This window comes from Platalea leucorodia (genome assembly GCF_965183815.1).
Source record: "Platalea leucorodia genome assembly, chromosome: 10".
NCBI lineage: Eukaryota > Metazoa > Chordata > Aves > Pelecaniformes > Threskiornithidae > Platalea > Platalea leucorodia.
The window spans coordinates 24,094,721-24,118,418 of record NC_138832.1 but is presented as its reverse complement, the minus strand read 5'-3'; the positions used below and the strand labels follow the sequence as shown (position 1 = coordinate 24,118,418).

General features: G+C 48.4%; 1 protein-coding gene across 1 annotated transcript in view; it reads right to left on the bottom strand.

Moving 5' to 3' along the window:
- ZNF185 (zinc finger protein 185 with LIM domain) overlaps positions 1-15,709 on the bottom strand; it is a gene marked incomplete at its 5' end in the record, with an annotated part of 32,781 nt that extends 17,072 nt beyond the window's left edge. The window contains 18 exon segments of the mRNA XM_082322974.1: positions 54-140; positions 537-581; positions 2,197-2,280; positions 3,800-3,868; positions 4,318-4,398; positions 5,066-5,140; positions 6,827-6,910; positions 7,567-7,605; positions 8,800-8,883; positions 9,926-10,006; positions 10,649-10,723; positions 11,586-11,660; positions 12,295-12,333; positions 14,229-14,288; positions 14,881-15,022; positions 15,025-15,059; positions 15,442-15,467; positions 15,584-15,709. Of these exon segments, the coding sequence (XP_082179100.1) occupies positions 54-140; positions 537-581; positions 2,197-2,280; positions 3,800-3,868; positions 4,318-4,398; positions 5,066-5,140; positions 6,827-6,910; positions 7,567-7,605; positions 8,800-8,883; positions 9,926-10,006; positions 10,649-10,723; positions 11,586-11,660; positions 12,295-12,333; positions 14,229-14,288; positions 14,881-15,022; positions 15,025-15,059; positions 15,442-15,467; positions 15,584-15,709 (1,307 nt within the window).
- Between the last annotated feature and the right edge of the window lie 7,989 nt (positions 15,710-23,698).

The following is a 23,698-nucleotide window of genomic DNA, read 5'->3' as shown; positions in this document are numbered from 1 at the left end:
CCCACATCTGCCCTTTGCGAGCAGCGCTGTGAGTACCCGCACCAGGCCCTGACCTTGCAGGTTCAGGCTTTGCATCATCCAAGTAGTGAGAGGTCTCAGACTGACGGTGCAGCTTGTCCGTAGCATCTGCAGGCCTGTCCCTGCAACCGGAGTTGGACCTGGTAAGAGAGGGAGTTTCATGGGTCAGAGAAGGAAGCTTAGCAAGTTGGAGAACACAGCAAGAAGCAAAAATATCAAACATGAGATTTTCCTGTCTCAAACATAACATCTTTTCCTCCCTCCTGCTTAGCTCAGTAAATTCCCTGCAGCAGACCTGAAGGGCAGAGACACAAATTCAACCAGCTCACGCTAGTGCAAGGAAAGAAGCTGAAAGATCTCAGTCCATTTTGAGCTGGTGGGTCAGGTCCACCCCCGCTTTGCAAGTGCTGCTCCCAGAACACATTTATTAGGGCAGTACTAGCTCAGGAGAAGAGTCCTCTCACTCTAAAATCGAGAAGAAAAAGTGAATTTTACACTGTTAACAGGTTTACACTTACTTTGGTGGATAAAATCCATTGTTGGCTTCTGGGTGTTCAGGATAACTGAAAAGGAGAGACACCAACTTTAGAGAGCATCTTTGGTGATGTTCCATAATTATTTTATTATGCATTTAATAAAAGAGAGAGGAGGAAGTCCCTAAAACTTCCCAGAGATGTCCCTCAGTATATTTCTACAGGAAAAACGGCAAGAAACTTTGGGGAATCTCAGGGCGCATAAAGTACAAAGGAGGGTTTAGTAACTCTGATCATTATCAACATACGACAGATGCCAGTGGTATTGAGTCATCTGGAAATTCAAGCCAGGACTCTCCCCAAAACAGCGGGATGTCCTACAGCCCACAGCTGCAACACAGGCACCTCCATCTGCACGCACAGAAGGGAACGGCCCTGACATCCCCTGGCTTCTCTCAGGGGAGCTGACAAAATGGGGAACTGCAGGTGTCTTGATCCAAAATCGTGTGTTTCTGTTTTCTTGTTTCCAGGCTGTGGGCAGCGAAGAGCCCACGGGTGAACAGCTCTCACTGAACTTCTCCTCCGCATCCCACCCGGGCGATGCCTTTCCTCCCTCACTCCCACTTTCTCAGGCAGGACAGAAGCACAGCCACTGCTCTTTGCAGTTTGCAACCTTTCTTGATTTGTGAATCTCTTAATTTTTTTCCAGTGAGGGTGCGGACTCCCTAGAAAAGCTGTGAAGCGGACCGCCATAGACTGCCACGAGCTGCCGTAGAACAAGCAGGAACCAAGTTGTTTTAGTCGCCTTCAGCGGGCTGCTGAGAAGCGCCCGCAGACTCACAGAGGTTTCTGGATCAAATGAAACCAGTGTTTTCTAGAGAGGGAGGTGTGCCTCCAGCAGGGTCCGCCGACAGTGGCGAAGAGCAGCACGGTGTGGAGCCAAAGCTGCGGAGATCCACTGGCCATCAGCCTGGTTGCATGCCAGAAAGGCTGGTGCCCACGGGAGGGGCAGGATCCTGCCAGGGACAGGTCCTGGAGGGCTGGGGGAGGCGATTCGCACACACACAAAGAGCAAGCAGAGCGGTGACGGCGGATTTCGTTTGAGCATTTGGAGACAACCACCAGCTCAGCTACACCGTACCGCCTGTGATTATGGGATCTTTAACTACTTTCCACACTACCTTGGAGTCAGGACACAACTTTTCCTCGTCACTGAACCTTTCGGTTTGCCAGACAGTTTACAGGATGTGCAATTGCTTTTTGTGTTTGGGCTTTGGGGTTTGGTTCTTGGGGTTTTTTAGGGGGTCTCTTGTTGCAGAAGTAGATAGATAGGTGGAGGTTGGAGGCCTAGAGAGACATTGAGTGTGAGCCTCTCTGTACTGTAAAAAAAAAAATTACATTCCAGAATTGGGAATAAACCCGGAAAATGCAGAAGTGACCCACAAAAGTGATCATTTTTTTCTACCATAGAAACTAAAGAAAAAAAATGGAACAAAATATCAAACAATTTTATTGAAGAGGGTAGTGTTCTCTTCCCCCCCCTTCTTAATTAAAATTTTAGAGAAACTGCTGCAGTTCTGCAAAGCACAGAACAAACTGTTGTTTTTCCATCAGTAAATATCCAGAGTTTCCAGACAGCTCAAGAGCAGCAGTTCATGGTTTGCACAGCGCTCAAGTCAATAAAGGATTTTCGCGCTAAACCTACCTTCCATTTGCGGAAACCCCAGTTGCTCTGGGGGCCAGCTCATCCCATGGGAACGGCTCAGACTTCTCCTTCAGAGGTTTGTCACTAGAAAAAGGAAAATGCCAGTGAGATGTGACCTGACAGCATTTATATTGTATCGTCCTAGAACAGCCTACTAACACGTATTTAGGAGGAGCACAAAACGGGGCTAACTCAGTGTATCAGGGTAGGAAGAGCCGACCTGCTGAGCACGGCGGGCCTGCCTGCAGCTCAGAGAGAGATGTGCTGCTCCCTGCAGCGAGGTACTGCTAACCCCTTTGCTTGGGTGAGCGTAAGTACCCTACAACAGTTGCCCTCTCTCTGCTCAGGGGCCAGAAAGGCCTTGCTACAGGTCCACCAGCTGGAGCCTACACTCATCTTTCACTCGCCCAGACCTGTCAAGCTGTGCGTCTGTCTCCTTCCTTCCCTGCCAATTACTCTCCCTCCAGTTTTAGGTGGCTCAAGTAATGAGGCATCCTCTAATTTCTCTGGGAGACTGACTCACAATTAGGAGCAGCTATGTGACCCAAATGACCCCAAGCACAATGAGCGCGTTGTATCAGGCTGTCCCTGCAATGACATAAGGATATATTTATGGGCCTCAGTTGAATGACCGTGACAATAGTCCAGCCTCTACCTTTTCTCAAGCACTCTAGACTTTGCTTCAGCCTGAGGTATTGGTTTGGGAACATTTCTAGCTTTATCTTCACTGATGGAGGTGGAGAGTGAGTTGCAATTAACTGCATATGCTACAGAAACTCATTTGGTGAATCCAAGCCTTCTACAGCTGCTTAACCACAACCGAGCAAAAGGTGAGGCCACATGAACAACTCTGCCTACTTCGGTCTAGACACAGCCAAAAATTCAGAGTGGTTACACTGAGAACAAAAAGAGCCCTGCTGATACGGAGTATATTTTGAACAACTGAAATGCTCCTGTGTACAGTCCAGAGAATAAAGACTACCGGACAGAAGGGTACAAGGAGGGAGTGATATCTCTCAGGAGGGCCAGAAGCTTCCCTGCCCTCAGCTGCAAGTTCCCTGTCCCACCTGTGCCGCTACACAGGGTCAGAGCTCTGCCCCTTAGCGTGTCCAGCACCTGTACCCATGCCTTTAGGTTCCCCATCAGTTCTTTCTTTCTTAGGTTTTCCTCCATACATCAGCTTTTTACACTTTCCCTCTGCTCAGCCACCCCTTCAGGCTTCCTACAGGGTGCAGAGGACCAGAACCAATGTTAGCAGGAGCCACCGGCAACTGAGGTTCAACACATCCCTTGTAGGTGGCAGAAGCTCCCCAGGGAACGGCAGTGGGAGGGCAACTGGAGCGGTAAAAAGCCAAATGCATGAAGTAGAGTCTTTAGGGACTGAGCCAGAGAGGCGAACCCCTGAGGGAGGTGAAGGAAGAGTAGAGAAAACTGACGAGTTGCAGCCTAGCCAGCAGATGATGCTCTTGGAGTGCAGCCCAGGACCATAACTGGAGAGATCCCATCTGTTTGAGACCACTAGCAGGTATGTACTATTTCTGAGCAAAAGGCAGGGCTACGCCTTATGTTCAGCAGCGCAGATCAGCCCTTCTCAACTTCTTACCCGTCCCCATGCTGTGACACAGCTTCAGATGAGGATTTCCCATTAGGGACCTGTCTGTTTTCACCATTTCTGCAAGCAAAACAGCAAGAACGATTAGGTAGGGAGATGAGGGGACACAATGTGAGGCACAGGAACTGTACGGCAAGGTGCTTGTTGGAAGTGTGCTACGTACAGTGCAGGAATTGGATTAAAATGAAAGCCAGATCAGTTTAGGAGATAGAAAGTTCTGCAGGTTTTGGGCTCATATTCTCATCAGAAAGAGCTGAATAACGTTCAAGCTGTGGGAGGCCCACAGCTTCCATCTGGGTAGGTTTCCTCCCAGATTGCTAATGCTTTTGTAAAGTGCTGCTTTCTTAGATTCCCTGTGCTTTAGTATTTATTGTTCCACGACTGCACTGTGCCCAGAACAATCGTGTGTATCTGGGAAAATACCACCAAGCAGAGCCAAACTCTCCAGTGCAGCGTGCCCCGGCTGTCCTTAGTGGAGCTTTAGGATGACGCAGGGCCAACAGACCGACCTGATTTCAGTAGAAGCGGAGATTCTCTCTGAAGTTTCGTTTGAGGATGTGGTGGTTTGGCTCTTACTGCCTGTTTCCGTGCTGCAAGAGAAGGCAAAGAAAAAAAGCTGTCATTCCTGAACAAACCAGCTCCGCACTGCAGCTGGCCAAAATTTTCCTGCATTGAAGTGTTCCTTTCTGTGAATAAATAAAATAGAAAACAAACACCACTGTTTTCAATACATTTGCTTACAAAGTCGTCTTATCAGAAGGAATTTTTAAATTCAAAACACTGATATTGCCAGGAATATCCACCTTCTGCCAACGATACACAAAGAAGAAAAATAACAGAACAAGGTCAGTAACCAAAGCGCTGTTTGCAGTGCTGTGGAAAACCATTTCAACGCTTTTTACACTATAGTCAGGAATTCAATCAAACAGACAAAGTTGAAAGCAACTGACAATTATTCCACTACACTTATTTGGCGAGAAAGAGTTCAGCATGTTTAGGTTTTTTCCTTTCAGGTTTTGAGCACTTCCAACAGGATGTTGTCAGATCCTTGCAGGACAGAACACAGATTTCAGACATAAAACCTTTTTAAATCAGCTGCCTGCATCTAAGAAAAGCCTCTCATGTACAAGGCTGAGCAATTTGCTTCATTTCACCTCCTAGAGGGGTGCCCACAGAAGTCTCTGACCTACAGCTACGTGTGGGCTGATACAGCCGCAAAAGACGTCCAAGACATCCTGGCTGTGCTATAAAACTTACCTGGAGGGAGACGCTGCTGCTGTCTTTAGCTCGTTCCAGGAAGACCCAGCGCTGGTTTTTCTTAGCCCATTAGTACTGACCAAAAAAAAAAAAAAAAAAAAAAGTAGCAAAGCATTAAAGACAGAAGGTTTTTTAGGTGCCCTCTCCCGTGGGGGGACACATTCTGCTTTCTGGCCCACAGCTCTCGCATCTGCTTCCTGGGCAGCGAGGCCAAAGCCTGCTGGAGTTTGAGTTTGACTGCAAGGACTCACACAAGCAGTTGTCCCTATGCACTGTTGCACAGATGTGACTAGAATCTGCCTTTCTGCTGAAACACTCGGTCTTTAGAAACTGTTTTTTCCTATTTAACGCAGCCAGAGCTGTCTCTATCCCCAATGTCTGAGTTTGCACTAAAAACCAACTTCCCCAAGTGTATAGATTAAAGCTCAGTGCATTCACAAAATTGATTTCACTATGTGCACATGTGTAATATGTGAAGAGGGGAGGGTAACTGCTTCCCAGTCTTGCCTCAAACCTGCACCACAATGGCACAAAACTGCTACCAAAATTCATGAGGCAGCTCCTTCATCCTGAAAATAAAGCATTTCGGGCTGAAAGACCTCATTTGTTGGACTCCCTGCTGGGCCCACTGAGACCCAGAGTGGCAGAGAAGCTAATAACGCTGCTGCCTGGCATCAAGCCACCCCTCAGAGCAGGAATAGAGAGCTGAATCCCAAATTAAATGAATCTGCTTCAAAACAGAGAAGGATTCTCCCTCCTAGGGCAAACATTTCCATTTCAGCCAAACATTTCTGCATACTGGTCTCACTCAGCCCCACACCACGCGCCAGCTGTTCCTGACCAGTATGGGGACGAGGGGAGGGTGTCACTGCTGCCCCTTACACCAGAGACAGCCTGTCCCCAGGTCTCACACACCATGGCAAGAACGCTCCGGCCTGTCTGCCACGGCTCCGTACGGCTCTGCGTACACTTGGGCTTCACAGTAGCCTGTGAAAAAGGCTGGGGGCTTGAAATGAGGCTAACATTTCCCATCAAAGCAAAGATCAATTTAACGATAATGAACCTCTCAAGCCTCTCCGGTCACACCTATCTGTTGTTATCATGGTAGAATAATCAAATCTAAAGTCTAACAAAAGCAGAGAGCTGGCTCAGAGGACTGGAAATAATGAGATATTGAGTATTTCATGTCTAGGTGATGGGGTCAGTTCACACAGCCAAGTTTGCTAGTAAAAGAAAATCATTACTATCTGATGGCTGCTTGATGGGTAGGTGAGCTCATCTAAACCCGCGCTGACTCCTCCTGCGAGTTGTCTTTCCAGAAGTGCCGCCAGGCTCATTCCTGTGGCATAGGAGCACCCTGGGAAGACAGGGCTGCTTGGGCTGCGGAGCGTGATCAGGAGAGGGGCTCAGCGGCAGGTTTACACCATAGAACTCACATTGGAGTTGGCCTGTAGTTAAATGCAGTTTCTCGCCCTCCAGGGCTGTCAGTTGGGTATTTTATGACACTCCGGGCCTGTTCCCATGCCTGCACATTTGTTTCACCCAATTAGCTGACCTCATTTTGCATTTTGGATCTTACCCTTTTTGCAAGAAAAGGGCAATCAGGATTCTCTGAGAAGCCTCTTTTGAAAAACCTTCATCTCTAGTTGTGTTTGGATAGCTGCTGCCTTGCAGATAAATGCAGTTATCTGCAAAGACGGCAAATCAGTGTGCCCTAAAATCAAAGACAGTCAACACACTACTCCAGGATGAGGTCAATACCTGTTGTCATGTGGCGTAAGCCTGCACGAACCAGACACAGTTGGACTTCTCCTCTGCTGTCCTTCCTCTTCTTCTATCTCAATTCTTTCAAAAGGCAAAAAGAGAGACAAATATCACACCGTTTCCTATTCCCCACTACTAGCTAATTCTGGCAGTTTATTCTTGTTTTCCCTTAAGCTATGTTCTCCCTGTTCTCCCCGTTTCCCCTAGAGGCAGATCTTTCCTGCTGCTCGTGCTCCCCGTGCTCCCCGTGCTCTGCTACTGGTGAGCATCTCGGCTGGCTGAATGAAGTGAGATCTTCAGCGCAAATCAGTGACATTTTGCTGTCACAGTCGCTTTACAAATAGCATCAGCTGAATGCTTAAATTCCAGAGAGCACCCTAGGCATCATTGCCCTATCAGACCGACTGCTTTAGAAGCTAAATGCCTGAAGCCCGAAGAGTATTCACCCTGCTGGCTGGAACCAGTCTCCCCTGGAAGAAGAAAGGCAGCGAACGAGTCTCTGCTAGTTTCAGGTTGCCCAAAACCCAAATCATCACCAGTACTGAATTCTCAGTGTTTACAACACTGTGGGCCCTCAAAAGCCAACGTGATTCAACCCAGAGCATCCTTTTTAAGGGAAGTGTCCCTCCTCTGCTTTGTAACACCTGGGGATCTCCTATCCCGGCATTTAAGAGCAGCCCTGGTACGGTACACAGATGCACAACCCCAGCAGCACTCCCAGAGGGCCAGTGACCTACCTCTTGGCGAACAAGGGCGGGAATTCTTGTGTTGGGCTGCTGTAAAGGAAGCACAAAGGCGACAGTTAGAAGTCTGGAGATAAAGACACACCTTGGGCAGGGGCAGCTCCCACAGAGCCTCTGACCCATAATTGACCCGTACGGTGCAAGGCATTACGGGGTCAGGTAACACCGTTTGGGCAGAGCTGACGGTGACTGGGTGCGATAAACCTGCACAAATTACAGAGCAGAGGAAATAAAAAATAGGAAGAGCAGCTAGTTATAACCCATGAAGTAAAGCAGCTTCCCCAAAGGGTCTTTTTAATTTTATACCTTCCTGGTAGCTATTTTTCTTCCTGCATACAAACCTGCCTCCCTCCATACCACACGATACTCAGCGCACCAGAGGAAGTAGCAGCCAGGGCAAACACCCCTAACGTCCCTACAAATCCCGTCCAAGCATTTCTCTCATTCTGGGCACAGCTGAGTGCTGCTGGCGCATCCCCTCCCTGCTTCCTCCCGCACTAGCGACCTCCTGGTGCCTCATTGTGTCACCCTGAGTTATGTCAAGAGAAAAAGGATTTATAGTGAAAGCGAGCTGTAAAAAAGTCACTATCGTGGCTCCTGGGAGATCAGGGACCTTGGAAATCTGCTTTTTTATCCCTCCCAGGAAAGAGATGGACAACAGAGCCTTGAACACCAGTAGCTCCCACACATCCTTCACATTCCTGTTACACATCCACACATTACTGTTAGGTTCTTTTTCCCCACAGAACTATTCTGAAGCTGCAACTAAGATCAGGATCTTGTAAATCTAGCTATTGTTCAGACACAATGTAGAGGCAAACTGTGTCGCAAAAAGCTGATCCGTATTAGATGCGGTTTATATTTCTTCTGATTTTCCCCTTACATGCAACAAAACTGGAGAGAACAGTATTAAGAATTGAGTCTGAAAATTGAAGCCTTGATTGTGGGCCCCAGGGAATTAGGGACTACCATGGTTTTCCTCTTCCTGAAATTTCATCCCTCTCAGTAAGGAAGGCTTCCCAAGACTCCTGGAGGATTTCCCCAGTTCTGCAGAAAGCTGCAGATATCCTTGGTACTTCTAGAGAGACAGCAGCTCCATCTTCTCCACTCACTGGAAATGTACCCATCGCCTTCAGAGCACCCTGGGTCAGGCCACCATCCCTGCGAGGCCGCCTTCAACAGCCTCTTCCCTGTCTCCAGCCCCACTCTTGCATGTTGAAGACTCACCCGTTGCTTTTCTTAGCCGCCGAGAGGACGTAAGCACGTTCCCTGCTGGCAGTGTGTCTCAGGACACTGTTGGCCGCCTCTGTCCTGGAAGGGAGGGAAGGGGTCACATTCTGCTCATGCTGTTAGTGGCTGCTGGGGACAGCCTTGAAGAGGCAATAGGTGAACAACCCAGTGGAGGCTTGTGCTAACCCTGACAAGAGCTCCCATGCTCTGGGGAGCAGAAATCCGGCCGGAGCTAAGAGGAGTAACATCGTCTTACCTTTTTCTTTAGTATCATTCATGCTGGGTCACAGCACTTACGCATGGATGCAAAGCATCAGGCAAAAAAAACAAAACCAAAACCTTCCTCTCCCAGGAGGGCAAAGGGAGTTCCCCTTTTCAAGACTTGGACTGTTGCAATATTGCACACCATAGGATAAAAAAATGGGATACAGGCTTTGTGGCTGGCATGCTACATGGACTGCACATGCCTATACAGACAGCAGTACCACCCCATGTACCAAGGGAGAAGCGCAGATCTCTGAAAGGACTTTTATTGGTTCGTCCCCAGTGGGCAAATTACCAAGTTTTCATTTGTACAAGTCTTGTATCTGAGGAAAAGTATCTTCAGAAACTCGACCGAAAGCAAGAAGAACACTGGCTGCATCAGATGCAGATCCACCACGCGGACAAAACGTATTCCACTCCTGGTACAAGAACGAGCGCCCTGTCTGGATCTGGGCTTAGTTGCAAGTCCCCAAGTGGTCCAGGCTGAAAGGCGCACACAGGCTGTGGGAGGTGGGCTCCTCCCTTCGCTGCCAGGCTATTTGTGCGTCTCTATCTTTTCACATAGATGCTATGCAGCTGATGGATTCCACAAGCCATTTCCAGCTGCCAAATTAATTGGGCTACGCTGTCAGGTTGAATCATGTCAGGCTTTTAATTATATTTTGTTGGGAGCGCAGTCGCCTGTGGGCATAGATGCGCTCTGTGTAGAAATATCTGCTTATTATTTTATTGCAATCAGCCCTAATGGCTTGGCTGTAATCAGCATCGAACTGACCCTCCCAGTAATGAACAGTTAAACTGAAGTAAGTCCACTTGTCACTGCCTCTGCGAGAAAAAGGTGGTTACCTGGAGGGCATACCTCTTTTTATGTTCATCCGGAGTAAAAGGCACATCCTCCTCATCCAAGTCCACTGATTTTTGCCTGACGTTATATGGAGCTCTGAAATAGGAAGGGAAGGGGAGAGCCAGGGTAAGGGAACCGCTTCCATAGACTGTTGCAGCGGCAGCACAAGCAAAACCCAAGGGCACGTGGAAAGGGGTTCAGACCCTAGAAGTGTTGCACACAAGTGTGGAAGGCACTGGTGTTTTTCATGCATATTGGGGTACGCATGGCCCCAGAGGATTTTCTTTTCTTAGTATAGGGGTTAAGCCTAGAGGCTGGTTCATAATAAATGCTCAGCTGCATTTCAGATTAGAGGCACAGTCTTTGACATGAAAAGCTGTGTGGGAAATGTCAGCAGTGCCGTTCTGCCACAAGCTCCCACCCTTCTCCCGGTTTCAGAAAGGCCAGCAATGCTGCAAACCAAGTCCCCAGGCTGCATCCTCCAGTTTCTGCCTTAATTACTAGAAACTGATAAAATTCACTCCACGCAAAGACCATTACCAGTTCAAGGAACACCTTATGGTCCACACAGGCCTGGAGGCAGCACCAGGAACTGCTTCGGTTTCTAGTGGAAGCTCTGCAGTGCTCAGCTGATGAAGCCATGCCTGGCATCCACGTGCAGGTGGCTTCATCGCTGAGGCCCAGGTGCTGCCGAGCCTGCGCATGGACAGAAAGTGCTGCTCCCCTTTGCACACTCACAGTTTTTTGTAATCCTCAGTGGTCATCCTGTAGCCAGAGGAGGAGCGGCACAGGCTGCGTCCCTTCGCGGCAGCGCTGCAGACGGCACAAATCGCATCTGTTAACATGGCCTCCTGAGCTCTCACCCTCGCCACCCTCCTCCCCAGGTGAGCTCATGCTCCGCATGATGGGGGAAAACAGGGTGATCCCAAAGATCCACTCTCTGCATTCAGGGAATGCTATTTAATTGAAGGGCAGCATTTGCCTTCTTTTCACAGCCTTAGACTAGGATTTGAGGTCTACTTTGCTTCCCCGGGGCCACTGCAAGTTGTCAGAGCCGGTACGGGTATACCCCTCTGTGGCACGGTGCTAATCCATCCCAGGATCAGCCAGTGAGAAGGAAGACGACCCCTTGTGGCATCATCCTTCTCCCCAGATGAATCAAAACAGGGGGAAAAATGGGGTTTCAAAAGTTTCACTTGAGGTGCAACAAAGCATCTGCTTAGATCAGAGCCATGCGTAGATCTTACTTACTAGAATTCAATGTAAGTGCCTCTCACAAGACAGGTTTCAAAACCAACACAAAAATTAAACACATTAAAAAAAAAAAAACACATTAAAATGATCAAAATCAAGTGTTACAGCTTTGCAAGGATTTCTTGTGATTTGTCCCCCACTCAAAACTGTTTGCCAAATTAAACCCAAACCCGTGAGTACTTCCACAGCCAACTGCCATCCCATCCTCTGCTGAGGAAAATACGGAGTTTGATGCCTTGTCTTTTTCCCACGTCTGCTGAATGGAGCTGTTAAATGAACGGCCAAGTCTTCCAGCATTTACTAGGGATTTAGTGGAGCCCAGTGGAAGCCCACAAGCACTGGCCAAAGTAAAAGGATGACTAGAAATATATACAAAATTTAAAAGCTCATTTTCATGAAGAAGAGGAAGACACACACGTACCTTTTTTGTGCTTCATTAGAAGATGAAGAATCTGGCACAGAAGAGGTCTTATCAATGGTTCTTGTGAACACCCCTCTGGGGAGAAAAGAGACATGCTATATTTTTTGCAGGACAGAGTCTGGAACTAAAATTAAGAGACTTGCAGCTGCTCTTTGGCCTAACAGTGTCTGTGTGTCCTGCCAGGAGGAAGGTGCTGGCTCAGGACACTGAGAATCAGAAGGTCCTTCCTTGGGAAAGTCACCCTGAGAAAAGTCCCGTCTTCCTACTCCCTGGCCTTAGACAAGACGGTAAAATCAGCTTGCACAGAGGCTTGGGTGTGGTATCGCAGGGCTTGCCAGCCTGGTTAGGATTACGATGGCATCAGAGTCTCTGTGGGCAACAGCCCTTGTGTCAGAGGAAGCTGAAGCACGCAAACCCCATCGCTGGTGCTGCGCTGATCACAAGGATGGTGGAACGTTTTGAAAGCACGATAATCCTTCCATGTGTGATCACTGTATCATACAGAGGAGATCTGATTTTCTGTTAACATCACCATCAAACTACCCGTTAAACAAAACACTCAGGACTATCTCTTCACCAAGGTACTCTCTGAGCATTGTAATGCTCCTAACTAATAGGAGAACCCAAGAGAGAGTAATATTTCTCATGCTCGTTTCTCCTGATCTAGTTCTCCTTCCCCTACGGCCCAAATATATGCCACTATACTAACCTGATGAGGTAACCGGATTGAGGCTTGGAGGCAGAAGACCTGTGCAAAGAACAGACATTAGTAAATTAAGAAACATGGGGAAAAACTAACAGCAGCAGCAGCGGTATTAAAGGGAAATGTCCACGTGGCTGCCAAGCCAAAAAATCTAGCTGAATGGGCCTTCAGTGATGCCTCAGCTGCTGCACCAAAACTAAGCTTGGAAGGATTCTTTAGAAATAAATAATGATCAGAACAAGCTCTAGAAAAGATTTTTATAAGAAAAGCAAATTTTAGAGTTAGCCAATTAAAATTAGCCATGCTGACAATGTTTTCTGGCTCAAAATTACGCCTGCAGATTGATGGCACAGAGGGGGGAATTAGATGCAGTAGAGATCCTCGTTTTGTCACAGGAAAACATCATCTTCACACTAACTTCTCTGAGGGGCCGTTCTCGGGAAGGGAGTGCATAGCTCCCCTGGAAAGGAAAGGGATACCACCAGGTGGGGATCTGGCCCCTTGCACCAGGGCAGGAGGAAGCAGCCCTGGAACCTGCTTCAGGCTGTCTTGGAGAAGTCTTCCTGAGAGCAAGGTGGGGACCAGGATGGGCCTCAAGGACCTGGTTCCCATCAAATGAGCTCAGACAGGCTCCCGTCACCCCTGCCCAGATACCAGCCCCTCTTTTTCTGTCTTGTCCAGGCGCCCTCAGGATCTCAAGATAATTCACTAAGAAGGCTCAGCAGATCTCTGGTCTAAGCTCCTGCTCCAAGCAGGGTCTGCCACCAGGTCAGAGCTCAGCAGGAAGGCAGGTTTACACTGCCCATCACCACGTGCCTGAGCTGGCTGCCAAGCTCACATTTATCCAGTTGCCTTCACAGAGACAGAAATGCAAACTCACTGCAGACTTGGCCTAGCTCGGGAGCTCTCCGGATGGGATGGGCTGGAGGACAATGAGCGCTGAGCACAGCCCCAAGCTCTTGTTTCGGCAGTGTCCTCAGAGCAGGCACCAGCAGGGTGGAGCCCATCTCAGCCCCGTGGCCTAGCTGTTCCCTGAGCATTGAGCGTTGAATGAGAGCTGCAGGGACGCTGAGAAGATGTCCAGCTTGGCGTATGAATGCCTGCCCTCACTCAGGTATAAACAGACCCTGAGTGTCCTGGACTCCCTGTCACTCACCTTCTGTCAACTTCAGGCCCTCACACATTTGTGTGAAGATGCCCCTTCAGATGCCACATTTCCAATGTCACAAATGTCCCTGTTTTTACTTATCCTGTGCCTGATAAAGCACTCTGCTGCAGACAGAGGCAGAGAGAGGTAGGGCACAGCAGGGAAACCATCCTGTCTAATTGCAACAAGAAGTGACAAGAGCTGGCACAGAAAGAGGGAAAGGAAGCAGGAAACTGCTCATGGGAGAGGGCAATGCTCTCCCCGCAATGGCACTGCAGCTAGCAAAGAGCTCTCACATACCACTAAGCCCTTTCCCACAGTTTCATCTTTTAGGACACTGGTCCTACAAGCTCCTGGGCTCCTGAAGAGGCCTCATGCTCTGGCCCTGAAGCAAATTCAGCTCCTACACAGGGTTTTGCTTGCTCTGAGGAGCCACCAGGCTTAGAGCATACAGTTGTTGCACCAGCCCAGGAGCTGATGTGCACCAGTAACCTTGTGGGATCATGGGCTTGAAGGCATCCATTCATCTGCATTAAAGACATCAATCCATCCATTCATCCATCTGGACTTTGCAGGAGATAAGCCACGCTCCCTACGAGGTGGCAGTTTGTACGACATTATACTGACCAACGCAGGCTCTCCTCAAGGACTGCATTTTTCAACACAATCGCAGCAGTGAGTGGGTATGAGGAGGTGAAGAAAGAGCAGATATTTGTGAAGAACCAGTGAAAGCATGCACCGACCCCGTGAGATAACACAGAAGGGAAGCAAAAGGATAGGTCCCCAAAATTACCTGTCGCTCTGGGGAGCAATAGGTGTTGCGGCTGGGGATCCCCCACTGGCCCGTCCAGACCTGAGTACAGAGAAAACACAATGACATAAGTAACTTCTGATCTTGCTGAGCTGCCTTGCTGAACGTGGCAGTGTTGCTTTCGGAAAGAGTTGCTAAGAGAAGACCTATGTGGGCTTGGTTTTGTTTCTAATTAAAGAGAAGCTGGTGTAGATTGTGGTGTTCCCTGGTACAGGGGTGGCTGCGTGACACAGCCCTGCGAGCTGCAGGGGGAGATGCAGACCTGGCTGCTTTATCACTTAAACTCCCTCTCATCCAGGTCTGCCCCTTCGTTTGTCACTCCGGAGGTGGTGAAACGCACTCTGGCTTAAAAAAAACTTTGGAGTTCTCCTGAGACTTCAAATCTGCCCGTGCTGCTGGATTCCCAGCTCCCAGGAAAGGCCATTTCTCAGAGCTTTTCCCCAGCCTGCATTTATCAAAATTATACAGGGGCACCGCTTCCCTTTGGCAGTGTCATTTCCTGACATCATGGGGACCCCAAAACATCCTAGCACCACATGTGCTTCTTCTGCAGGCCGGAGAACAGAGTACTCGCAGGTGGTTGATGAGGGAAAGGGAAGGGAGAAGAGGAGCGTTCCTCAGTGGCCGCACTTACAACGGGCTGCTCTTCTTCTCGTCCTCAGAGTCCGAGTTATGGTGGTGGATCCAGCTCTTATCTCCTTTCAGGGTGGTGCGAACCTTCATCTGCTTAATGATCCTCCTGCGGTCTTCATCAGTGGACAGAATGGCACGTCCTAGGAGAGGCCGAGGGAAAGGAAGGAGAGAGAAGGGTTGCTGAGAAAGGGCAAGAATGCGCAGTGTCAGCAGGGAGCCGGGGTAAATCTCAGACAGCAGGGACCAGGGGTCTCCCTTCAGTCAGAGATTCAAGCACTGAATGAGTCTTTTGCCACTTCTGATGAAAGATGGAAACAAGCTGTCATCCAGATTTCAGGATCAATTTACCCTGATGCGTCACCTCCTCCACAGAGATGCGTACAGTTTTTTCTCTCCTTTCAGAGGACTCTTCAACATTACTGAGTCATTTTCTCTCCAGAAGACCAAAGACATTCAGTGGGTGGTCTAATCACCTATTTACAAAGCAGTGAGTTTCCTCTGGCATCTCCCATCACATCAGCTCTAGCATGAGGCTTTTTTGGTTTGTGGGAGAGGATGATACCTCCGGAGCATGAAGCTGAGCGTGAGCTGGGGGAGAGAGGTAAGCCATAAAATGCAAACACACAGCTGTCAGCTTTCTCTGGTGGCCTGGCAGAGTTGGAGAAGACACCTCCTTTGGTTCCTCATTTCCACATCTCCATTACAAAGTTCAGTTTCAAAAACATATCCTCAAACCGCGTCTCCCTAATGGTGTGGTTCTGGCCCACATCTGGAAACGTCCTACCCTGGACGGTCTCTCTTTTGCTGTCCAACAGCAGCTCTGCCACCATCCTCGTTCTGCCCCTTGTCTCTGTTCAGGCAATGAACCACAACTACATTCTCTGGTTGAGAAAGTCAGCGATGGCAATTAAAACATAAAATCAGAATATCGGAAATTACAGAAGGTCATGGATTAGGAGTTGCTAAGCCCTCCCAGTGGGAAAATTGGGAAAAAAAGCACAGGTTAACGGGGAGGAGTATTAAAGCCAAAAATATTGGGAGCAGGCAGGGAAGGAGATGGGAGGCAGGGGAAGGGGGAACAGTCTCTCACAAGGGAAAGAAATGTGCAGGTGACTGATGTGAAGGGCTTCAGTCATCCCTGAGTGCCAAAGCTCATGGACCAAATTGATTGCAGCTGGATATTATTAAAAAAAAAAAAAAGGCATTTTAACTAGGAAATTCCCCATCCAGAATTTTCTTCTGAGGGAAATAGCTGTTTTCCCATGGGGAAATTGTAAGATGAAGACCAGATAAGGAAATCTCCTTTTCTATGTATTTCTGACTATCTTCCATCTTTTGCCATTTTGGAAATGGCCGGTAAAGGCAGAAAACATCAAGCCTGCTCTCCTCATCACACTTGGACCAACAGAGCCCAGGGGTTTAGAGACACCACCAAGTTACTGCAGCTTCACAACTTCTTATCATCCAAGGCAAGGAAGCTGCCTGCCTGCACGCTCTTAGCCTGTGGCAAACATGAAATAATTCAATTTAGCTACCAGGAAAGGAGGGTCAGCTAAGTCTCTGTATCTTGTGCTCGTGATGGGCTAGAAGGCTGCCCAGAGACAGTTATCACTGAGCAGCCGACAGGCAGTAAATTGATTAATCTGTGACACATGGTCATCTGCTTCAAGTATGTGTTCTGTAGGAGTGGTAGGATTTTTTTTTTTTTAAAAACAACTGGTCACATTCGATCATCTTTAAGGAAAACACAGCTATAGCAATGAAGAGACTGTCCTTCCTCACGTGGAATTAGCAGCAGCAGTCAAAAGGCACAGTTATGCAGGGCCACATCTGCATCAGGGTGCAGTTTGGGGACCAGCAGTAACGCTCTTCGTGGGGAGCACCTGGAAAGGGAAGGGCTGCTTTTCTTAGCAGTGAAATGGAAAATTAAATCTATTGCCTAATGAAAATGAATAAGGCATTTCTACTCTTCTCCACATTCCGACTTCAGTCTACCTACGGATTTGGAAGCATCATCCCATCTATTCACATCTAAAGGTCCTGTGAGCATCCATTGCTTAAAAATTAAATCTCAGAGTCTGCCACAGAATTCTACAGCTTGGGCACGTTCCCGGGACGACTCCGAGCAACTCCTAGCCCCAGTATGATTTTTTTCACACTCCTTTGATAATAAAACATTATTAGGAGTTTATTAATAATACTGTATGGATATTGCACACTGCACAAGGGTGGTCTCCAGCCCACAGACTTCTGTTCTTTTTCTCTAGAAGAGACAACAAGAGGGTGTGGGTAGACAGAGATACAGGGAAGCCATCCTGGCCAGCCGCTGCACTGCCTGCTAATTGCTGCTGTATTTTCAGTAGACATTTCAAAGACAGAGAAATTTAAGGAGGGTCTTGAAAAGGGAATAATATGGTAGTTTATTAGTCTTTTGCTCATCTCAAAACCTCAGCCAGGCTATAAGCTCTCCAGCTCTCTGTACCTTCATGGATACTGAAATTATAGCCAAATGCACGTTATTTTGGAACTGCGGGTCAGAGCAGGTCCCAGCCAAGGAAGAGGTGTGCTCTCCCTTTGGACACACTGCACTGGGGGGGTTGAGCAGAGACGTTACAGCAGATACAACTGAGCAAAGAAGGCAAAGGAAAGCCGTGACAGCGGGCAGACCCCCAGCAGCTCGGGACGGGGAAAGGAATTACCTTTACTGACACCCAGGGACGTCATGGTTCTCGGAAGCGCCTTCCCCTTCAGTTACCGTTTGAAGACAACAAGCCCCTGGAAGAAACGAAAAAAGGGGAAAAGCAGATTAGTAGTTCTGATATAAAAAACTTTGAAGTTATGTGGAAGGGAGAGCATCACAGCAGTGTCACAGCCACAGAGCCTGGAGGATGGGGAGACTGTGGCACATATACCAGAGTCAAGGATATCAGTGGCACATATATCGGTGTCAAGGATAGGGAAAATCAAATGGGTGTGTTCTCCACACCAGTAAGGCTTCAGACTGGCCACGCCAGATGAGTCCTTCAGGTCTGGGAGGAAAGCGGTGGAGGAGACCTTAGCAAAAGTGCCCAGAGCCACTCAGGTGGGCCAGACCTTCTGGAGTCTACAAAACTCAGAGCAGCTGAGGCTGCTTGGGTGAACCTCGGTATTTTTGTCAAGTGGGAGTATAAGATAAGGGCTCCTGACAAATTTCAGTTGGCAGAGAAATCTGTTATTCCTCTACGATACAGCAGAGAGAACGTCTTACAGTCTGTCTCTCAAGCAAGAGCTAGTTCTTGCTTCTGATGGCGGCTGGGCCCCTCCTTGAAATGACCACAGTAAAGCAACGAGGAGAAACTCCTGGATGTACAACCCCAACAATCAAAGACAACCACAAACTAAAGGTCAGGAAAAACAATTGGTTGTTTCAGATTCTGCCAAGACAATTTTTTTTTTTATTATTTGTAAACAAACGAACAAACAAAAGAAAGCAAAACCCCTCCAAATGGACCCGCTGTTTTGAGAGGAGTAGAACCCAGGTTAATTCAGCACCTGATTACATTTTTATCAGAAATGTTTCTTTTCTTTTTTCACTCTTTGAAGTTTTTCAGGTAAGCTGTGGGATGAGCCCTTGTTTCAGAGGAGAAAATCAAGGGCAACTTCCAGCTTTTACAACGCTCCATTCTTTCCTTGCCAAAACCTATCATCTGCTGAACCTGGATTCTTAAGTGACTATGCTATTCATTAATAAAAATGCCCAGCCCTATTCAGGAGTCTGTGAATCTAAAATTAGGTTGTTATTATCTGCTGGTGGGCTTGTCCCTGCAATACTGCTGCGAAGCCACACGCCCATAAGGAATGCCGAGTGCTGATCTCATAGGATTGCTTCTTGGCAAAATCTCCTCCTTTGGCTTGTCTCAGCCAAAGATCTACCGCCTGCATATCCACTCCTCATCCAGTTTGCCCTGAGACTGTGAACAAGCCCTCTGCTATTACCCCAAGGCTCCCTCTCCCTTTCACAAACACTCCCAAACATTAACTCAGCTTTCACCATGAGCAGACAGCCCACCTCTTTTCTTATCCTTCCCAGATCCCCCTTCCCACGCAAATTTACTTGACCCTGCTATTTAGAGAGAAATGAAAACTGTAGCGTTGTCCTAGATATCCATGAAGAGCCTCTAAATGCTTGGGTACCTTTACACCAAAAGTGGGAGACATGGCTGCAGCCTGCAGGAGCACAGCGAACAGACCTGTAATCTGGCAACTTTGGGCTAAAAAGAAATCACAGCATCTTGGACCTGCACGTAGCGAAGCCATGTGGCTTCGTTACCTACCGTATCTGAGCGAGGCAGCTACCCTGCTAACTGCAATTCAGAGGCGCATTTGGTGCTCTCTTCTACTTATTAAATTCTTTCCTATTCCAGGACAAAATAAAGCTGAAGCAAGTGGAGGATGAGAAGCGGTGGAAAAGAACTATCCCAGGAGTTTGATACAGCCCTGATCCAGGGCAAATCAGGGGCAGAAGTAGGTCTAGGCTTCCTGCTGTCATATAATGGAGGTATCTGGAAGCTGGAGAGCTGGTACCTATCTAGCAGTGTAACTGAGAGGTGATTAGCCCCCCAGCACAGATCTTTTTGAGGAATAAGCAGAGGTTTAGGAGCATGGAGGAAAGATTCTCAGGAAGGGCTGGAGCGAGGGCTGGAGCTCACAGAGGTGCAGGACTGAACTCCGCTCCTGGTCACGCACCGCAGCTCCGCCTGGCACGTGCTGCAGGCATCCCACGCCAGCCCTGCGAGAAACATCTCCATTTATTGCTTAAACAGAAACTTTGCTTCTTACTCACACAACTCCCCTAACAAATACACCCAAAAGGAAGGGAAGCCGCAAAGGGTGGCACTCAGCGCCTGTATAAAAATGTGCCAGAAACTGCACATTGGCCAAGCCTTTTCCTCTGGTGCTGCCTTCCCTCTTCCTGGCTCGCACCATCCTGGGAGGGACCACAGCAAACACTGCCGTACTCCACTGATATTTCTGGCTTGACAAACAGGCGTTGGAACATGTCGGTGGTGCTCACTGGGCTTGGCTTTGGGGGACTGGCAAATGTGTTCTGCCAGCCTGCTTTCTCCAGCTATGAATCATGCGATGGCAGCAGCAGCAGCTCGGCCGCGCCGGGCCGGGCCCGCTGCGGCGCTGGATGGTGTACCTGCCCGGCGCGGCCCGTCGGGATGTCCCGCTGCAGAAACAGCCGGGGGTTAGGGCCGGCTGTCCTCCCGCCCCACGCCCTAACAGAGGAGGCCAGAAGGAAGCTGTCAGCAAACCTTCTCTGACAGGGCAGAGGGGTGCAAAGGTCCTTTGTGAGAGATGGAGAGGAGTCAGCTCTTCGCTTCCTTGCAACATCATCTTCTCTGTCATTAATGAAGGCTATCAAGTGGCTGTTTTTATCTTTCACCTGAGGATCAAGGCAATACAGCCTAAACAAGATCACCAGAAGCTGAGTGCATTCAGCAAGAAAAGAGCAATTCAAGTACCCTATTTCTTGCCCATCTTTTTTAATCACCTGCTGTAGGCTCCTGTTGGACACAGGATTCTGGGCTTGGTAAAGTTTTGGGCTGATCTTATGCGTGACTAGGTACATCAAAAGACAAACCAACCCAGGTTATACCACGAATCCTGCAGCTAGAATAACTCAGCATTTCTTGGATGAGAAACAAAAAGCTCATTTTCTTGTTTTAATGCTAGCTGGCAGCGATACCCGGCAGATAAACTGATATCTACGGATGCCAAGATAGTAGCTGTGATGAAGAAACAAGAACAAGAGAGATACATGGGACCCACTAACCCAAACCAAAGACAGACAGATCGGCAAACTACTATCAGGAAAAATGCCCGCATCTTCCTCCTAACTGTATTTATCCATGTTTTGATATTCCAGCAGTTGGTGGTTAGAATAAGAAACAGTAGACTTTGCTTCTTGGGCTGCAACAGGCTGCAACGGGGCCACATCCCAGCCCATCTGCTCAAACTACAGTGCTGGGCAGAAAGCAGCACAGGATTTATGGGGCCAGAGAGGATTAGCAAGAGGGTGTCTGGCTCTGGAGCACTGATGCAACACTCCTGGGAAAGAAAGTGCTTCTCCCTGCTGCAAGGACGGCTTAGAAATTGAAACGGCTTCCCCTCTTCAGCAAAATTTGAGTTGAGGCTTCAACACGTGCTATAGGACCTCAAAACATGGCTCAAAGCATTTTTGCCTTTATATTCAGATTTCTGTGAGTCTGCGGTGCAGGAAATCTCAAAGACCTCAGTCCTAGGTTTGCAGTGGGTGTCTTCAGCTGTTAACACTTGCCTGCCATTATCCCCATGACAGGCTGTGACAAGCCAACATGGAGCACTTCCAAAATCTTCCTTATCAAAACGTTGCTAGGGAATGTGTTTCTTCAAAAATATGCTTTTATACTACTGGAACCTCCACGTGTGATGTTAAGTTACAAGGGCAAAAAGTGGTTTTGTTGGTATATCTGGGAATTATTAGCTGCAGCCATAGGATACAACAATTTCCTCTGCTGGTACAGAAACACACGCACTTGCCCAGTGCTGGAACGGACTGTAGCTGATCCCAGCAGCTCTGCTTCCCACCTGGAGAACAAGAACGTGATCTGCCACTTGAATGAAGCTTGGAGATCTGAACTCAGCAGGTGAGGGGAAAACACTGATCCTCAAAAAACCTCCCGTGGTCTGCAATTCCTCAGCGCGGGGCATCTCCAGACTTCTGAAAAGACAAATGCTTTTTCTCCCAGTGGGGTAAGTCCCAGGCTCCACTGGAGTGGGTAGTATTTCTGGAGGGTTTATGATCCAAAAGCAGCATTCCACCTTGTGAGAGTAATTTAGAAGCTGGGAGCACAGTCCATGAGTTTGGGAGCAAAGAAAAACCTCTCTTCTGGCAGCGCTGAGGGATATCTGTGAATCTCTGGAGCTGGCTGTGAGCATAGTCTCCAGCTATACACCACTGCAGCTGTCTGTTCAGGACAGATTCTCAAAAAAGCCCCAGAAAAAAACCTTTCCTCTACACAAGATGCCAGAGACCTGCTGTTCCCTGGCTTCCTCTTGCCAGCACAACTCAAACATTAGCCCAGCACCTGGCACTTGTGGCAAAATGAGAGACAAAAGGGAAGAACACAGTTCAGATCACTCGCCAAAAATGATGCTTCAGGACAGGAAATATGGCAAGGGATCCTTCTGTATTTTGGGCACTCCAAGTCCCCGCGTCTCCAGCAGCCTATTGCTGACAGAGAGCACTCTGCATGCACAGGAACTTCCAGACCTGTAGCACCGCAGAAATGCGTGCAGCACTGGCGAGGAGCACGACAGCAAACAACTCGCCTCCTCTTTTACTGGTACGCAAAGGTGGCTGTCCCCCGAAAACCTCTGGGATCCTTATCTCCATCCACCAACAAGCAGGACTCGGATTTTGAGGCACCGGATGAGAGACAAGCAGGTACAGCTGAAGAGTTTGTCACCTTTCCCACTCCTGTCCCCCACACAGCCCCCAACCACCTCTGTCATTCGTGAACCCACAGTCCTCTCTCTGCATCTCCACCACTGCAGAATCCCATTTTCTCTGTTTTTTTTTTTTTTTCCCAAGCCCTATCCACACCGACTTCCCCGTCTCTGTCATCACCTGTTTCCAAACACACAGCAGCAAACTCTCGTCCCCCTGCTTACACAACGTGGAGATCTCCACCTCTCGTGTAGACCAAAACCTCTTTGGCCTCAAACCAGATCCATCCCTTCCCTCTTGCCTTGTAGTTAGAAAATAAGCTCTGCCAGGCTGGACACACCTTTTTGTCCTCTGTTTATTCATTACCTAATACAAAATGCTTCCACTGTGTGACTGGGAACGTCTCTATTATAAAAGGACATAGAGTAAGTCACCAAGTCACTCTGGTTTAGATACCAAACAGAGCTGTTCAGGAATATATTTTTTCTCCCAAACGTTCACTACAAATATAAGATCTGAGACAAAAAAAAAAATTCATTTAAATAAAAATCCCTATTCCCTCCCTATTTATACAGAAGGTTTTCCTCCAGAAGTCCAGCGGGAGCCCTTTGGAGCCAACTGCCTCCTATTAAGTGTCTGCACACCACCGGTGCAATAGGCCCTTGATCCTAATTGGCACCCTTGGGTGCCATCGTTATGTAAATGAGCAATAATCCTTCTTCACTTCCTGATCCAAACAGTTATTGCAGGCTCTGTTGCACTGTTAAGCATTGCCCAGTTTACTAGGAAATGGCTGCACTTTGAAGGATGATTCCCTCAACGCGCTTTCCCTGGACAACCTTACAGAGCTGCCTCCGGATTAATGTCTGCAAATTGCCCTGGGATCCTGAAATAAATACGAGATTGGCTTGCAAAGCACCAGCTCCGAGAGGCGATCCCCTCCGAAAACAGCCACAGAAAGTCAGGAGCTGCATCTGGCTGCAGACAGATGCCCATTTATTTCCTTGGCCGCTGAGCGGATTGAGGCCGCACCTGTACCAGGGGACTTCCCAGGTCTGTGCTTCTGCCGTGCCCCGACTCCTCACTGAAATAAAGCCAGCGCAGGCACTATATTTCTTCCCAGTTATACACCGATTTCCATGCGGACAGAGCCCTGGCACCTGGGCTCACAGGAAGCTGTGGTGTACGACAGCAGGTCTTTTACCTGGGCAGCGAGAGAGACGGGACCAACATGAACTTGTGAGCAAGACCTGCTAGAGAGACATCAAACAAGCAATAAAAAAAAAAAAAACCAACAGACTGACCACGGTGCCTAAACCTGCCTGTGGAAGCAACTCCTTCCTCA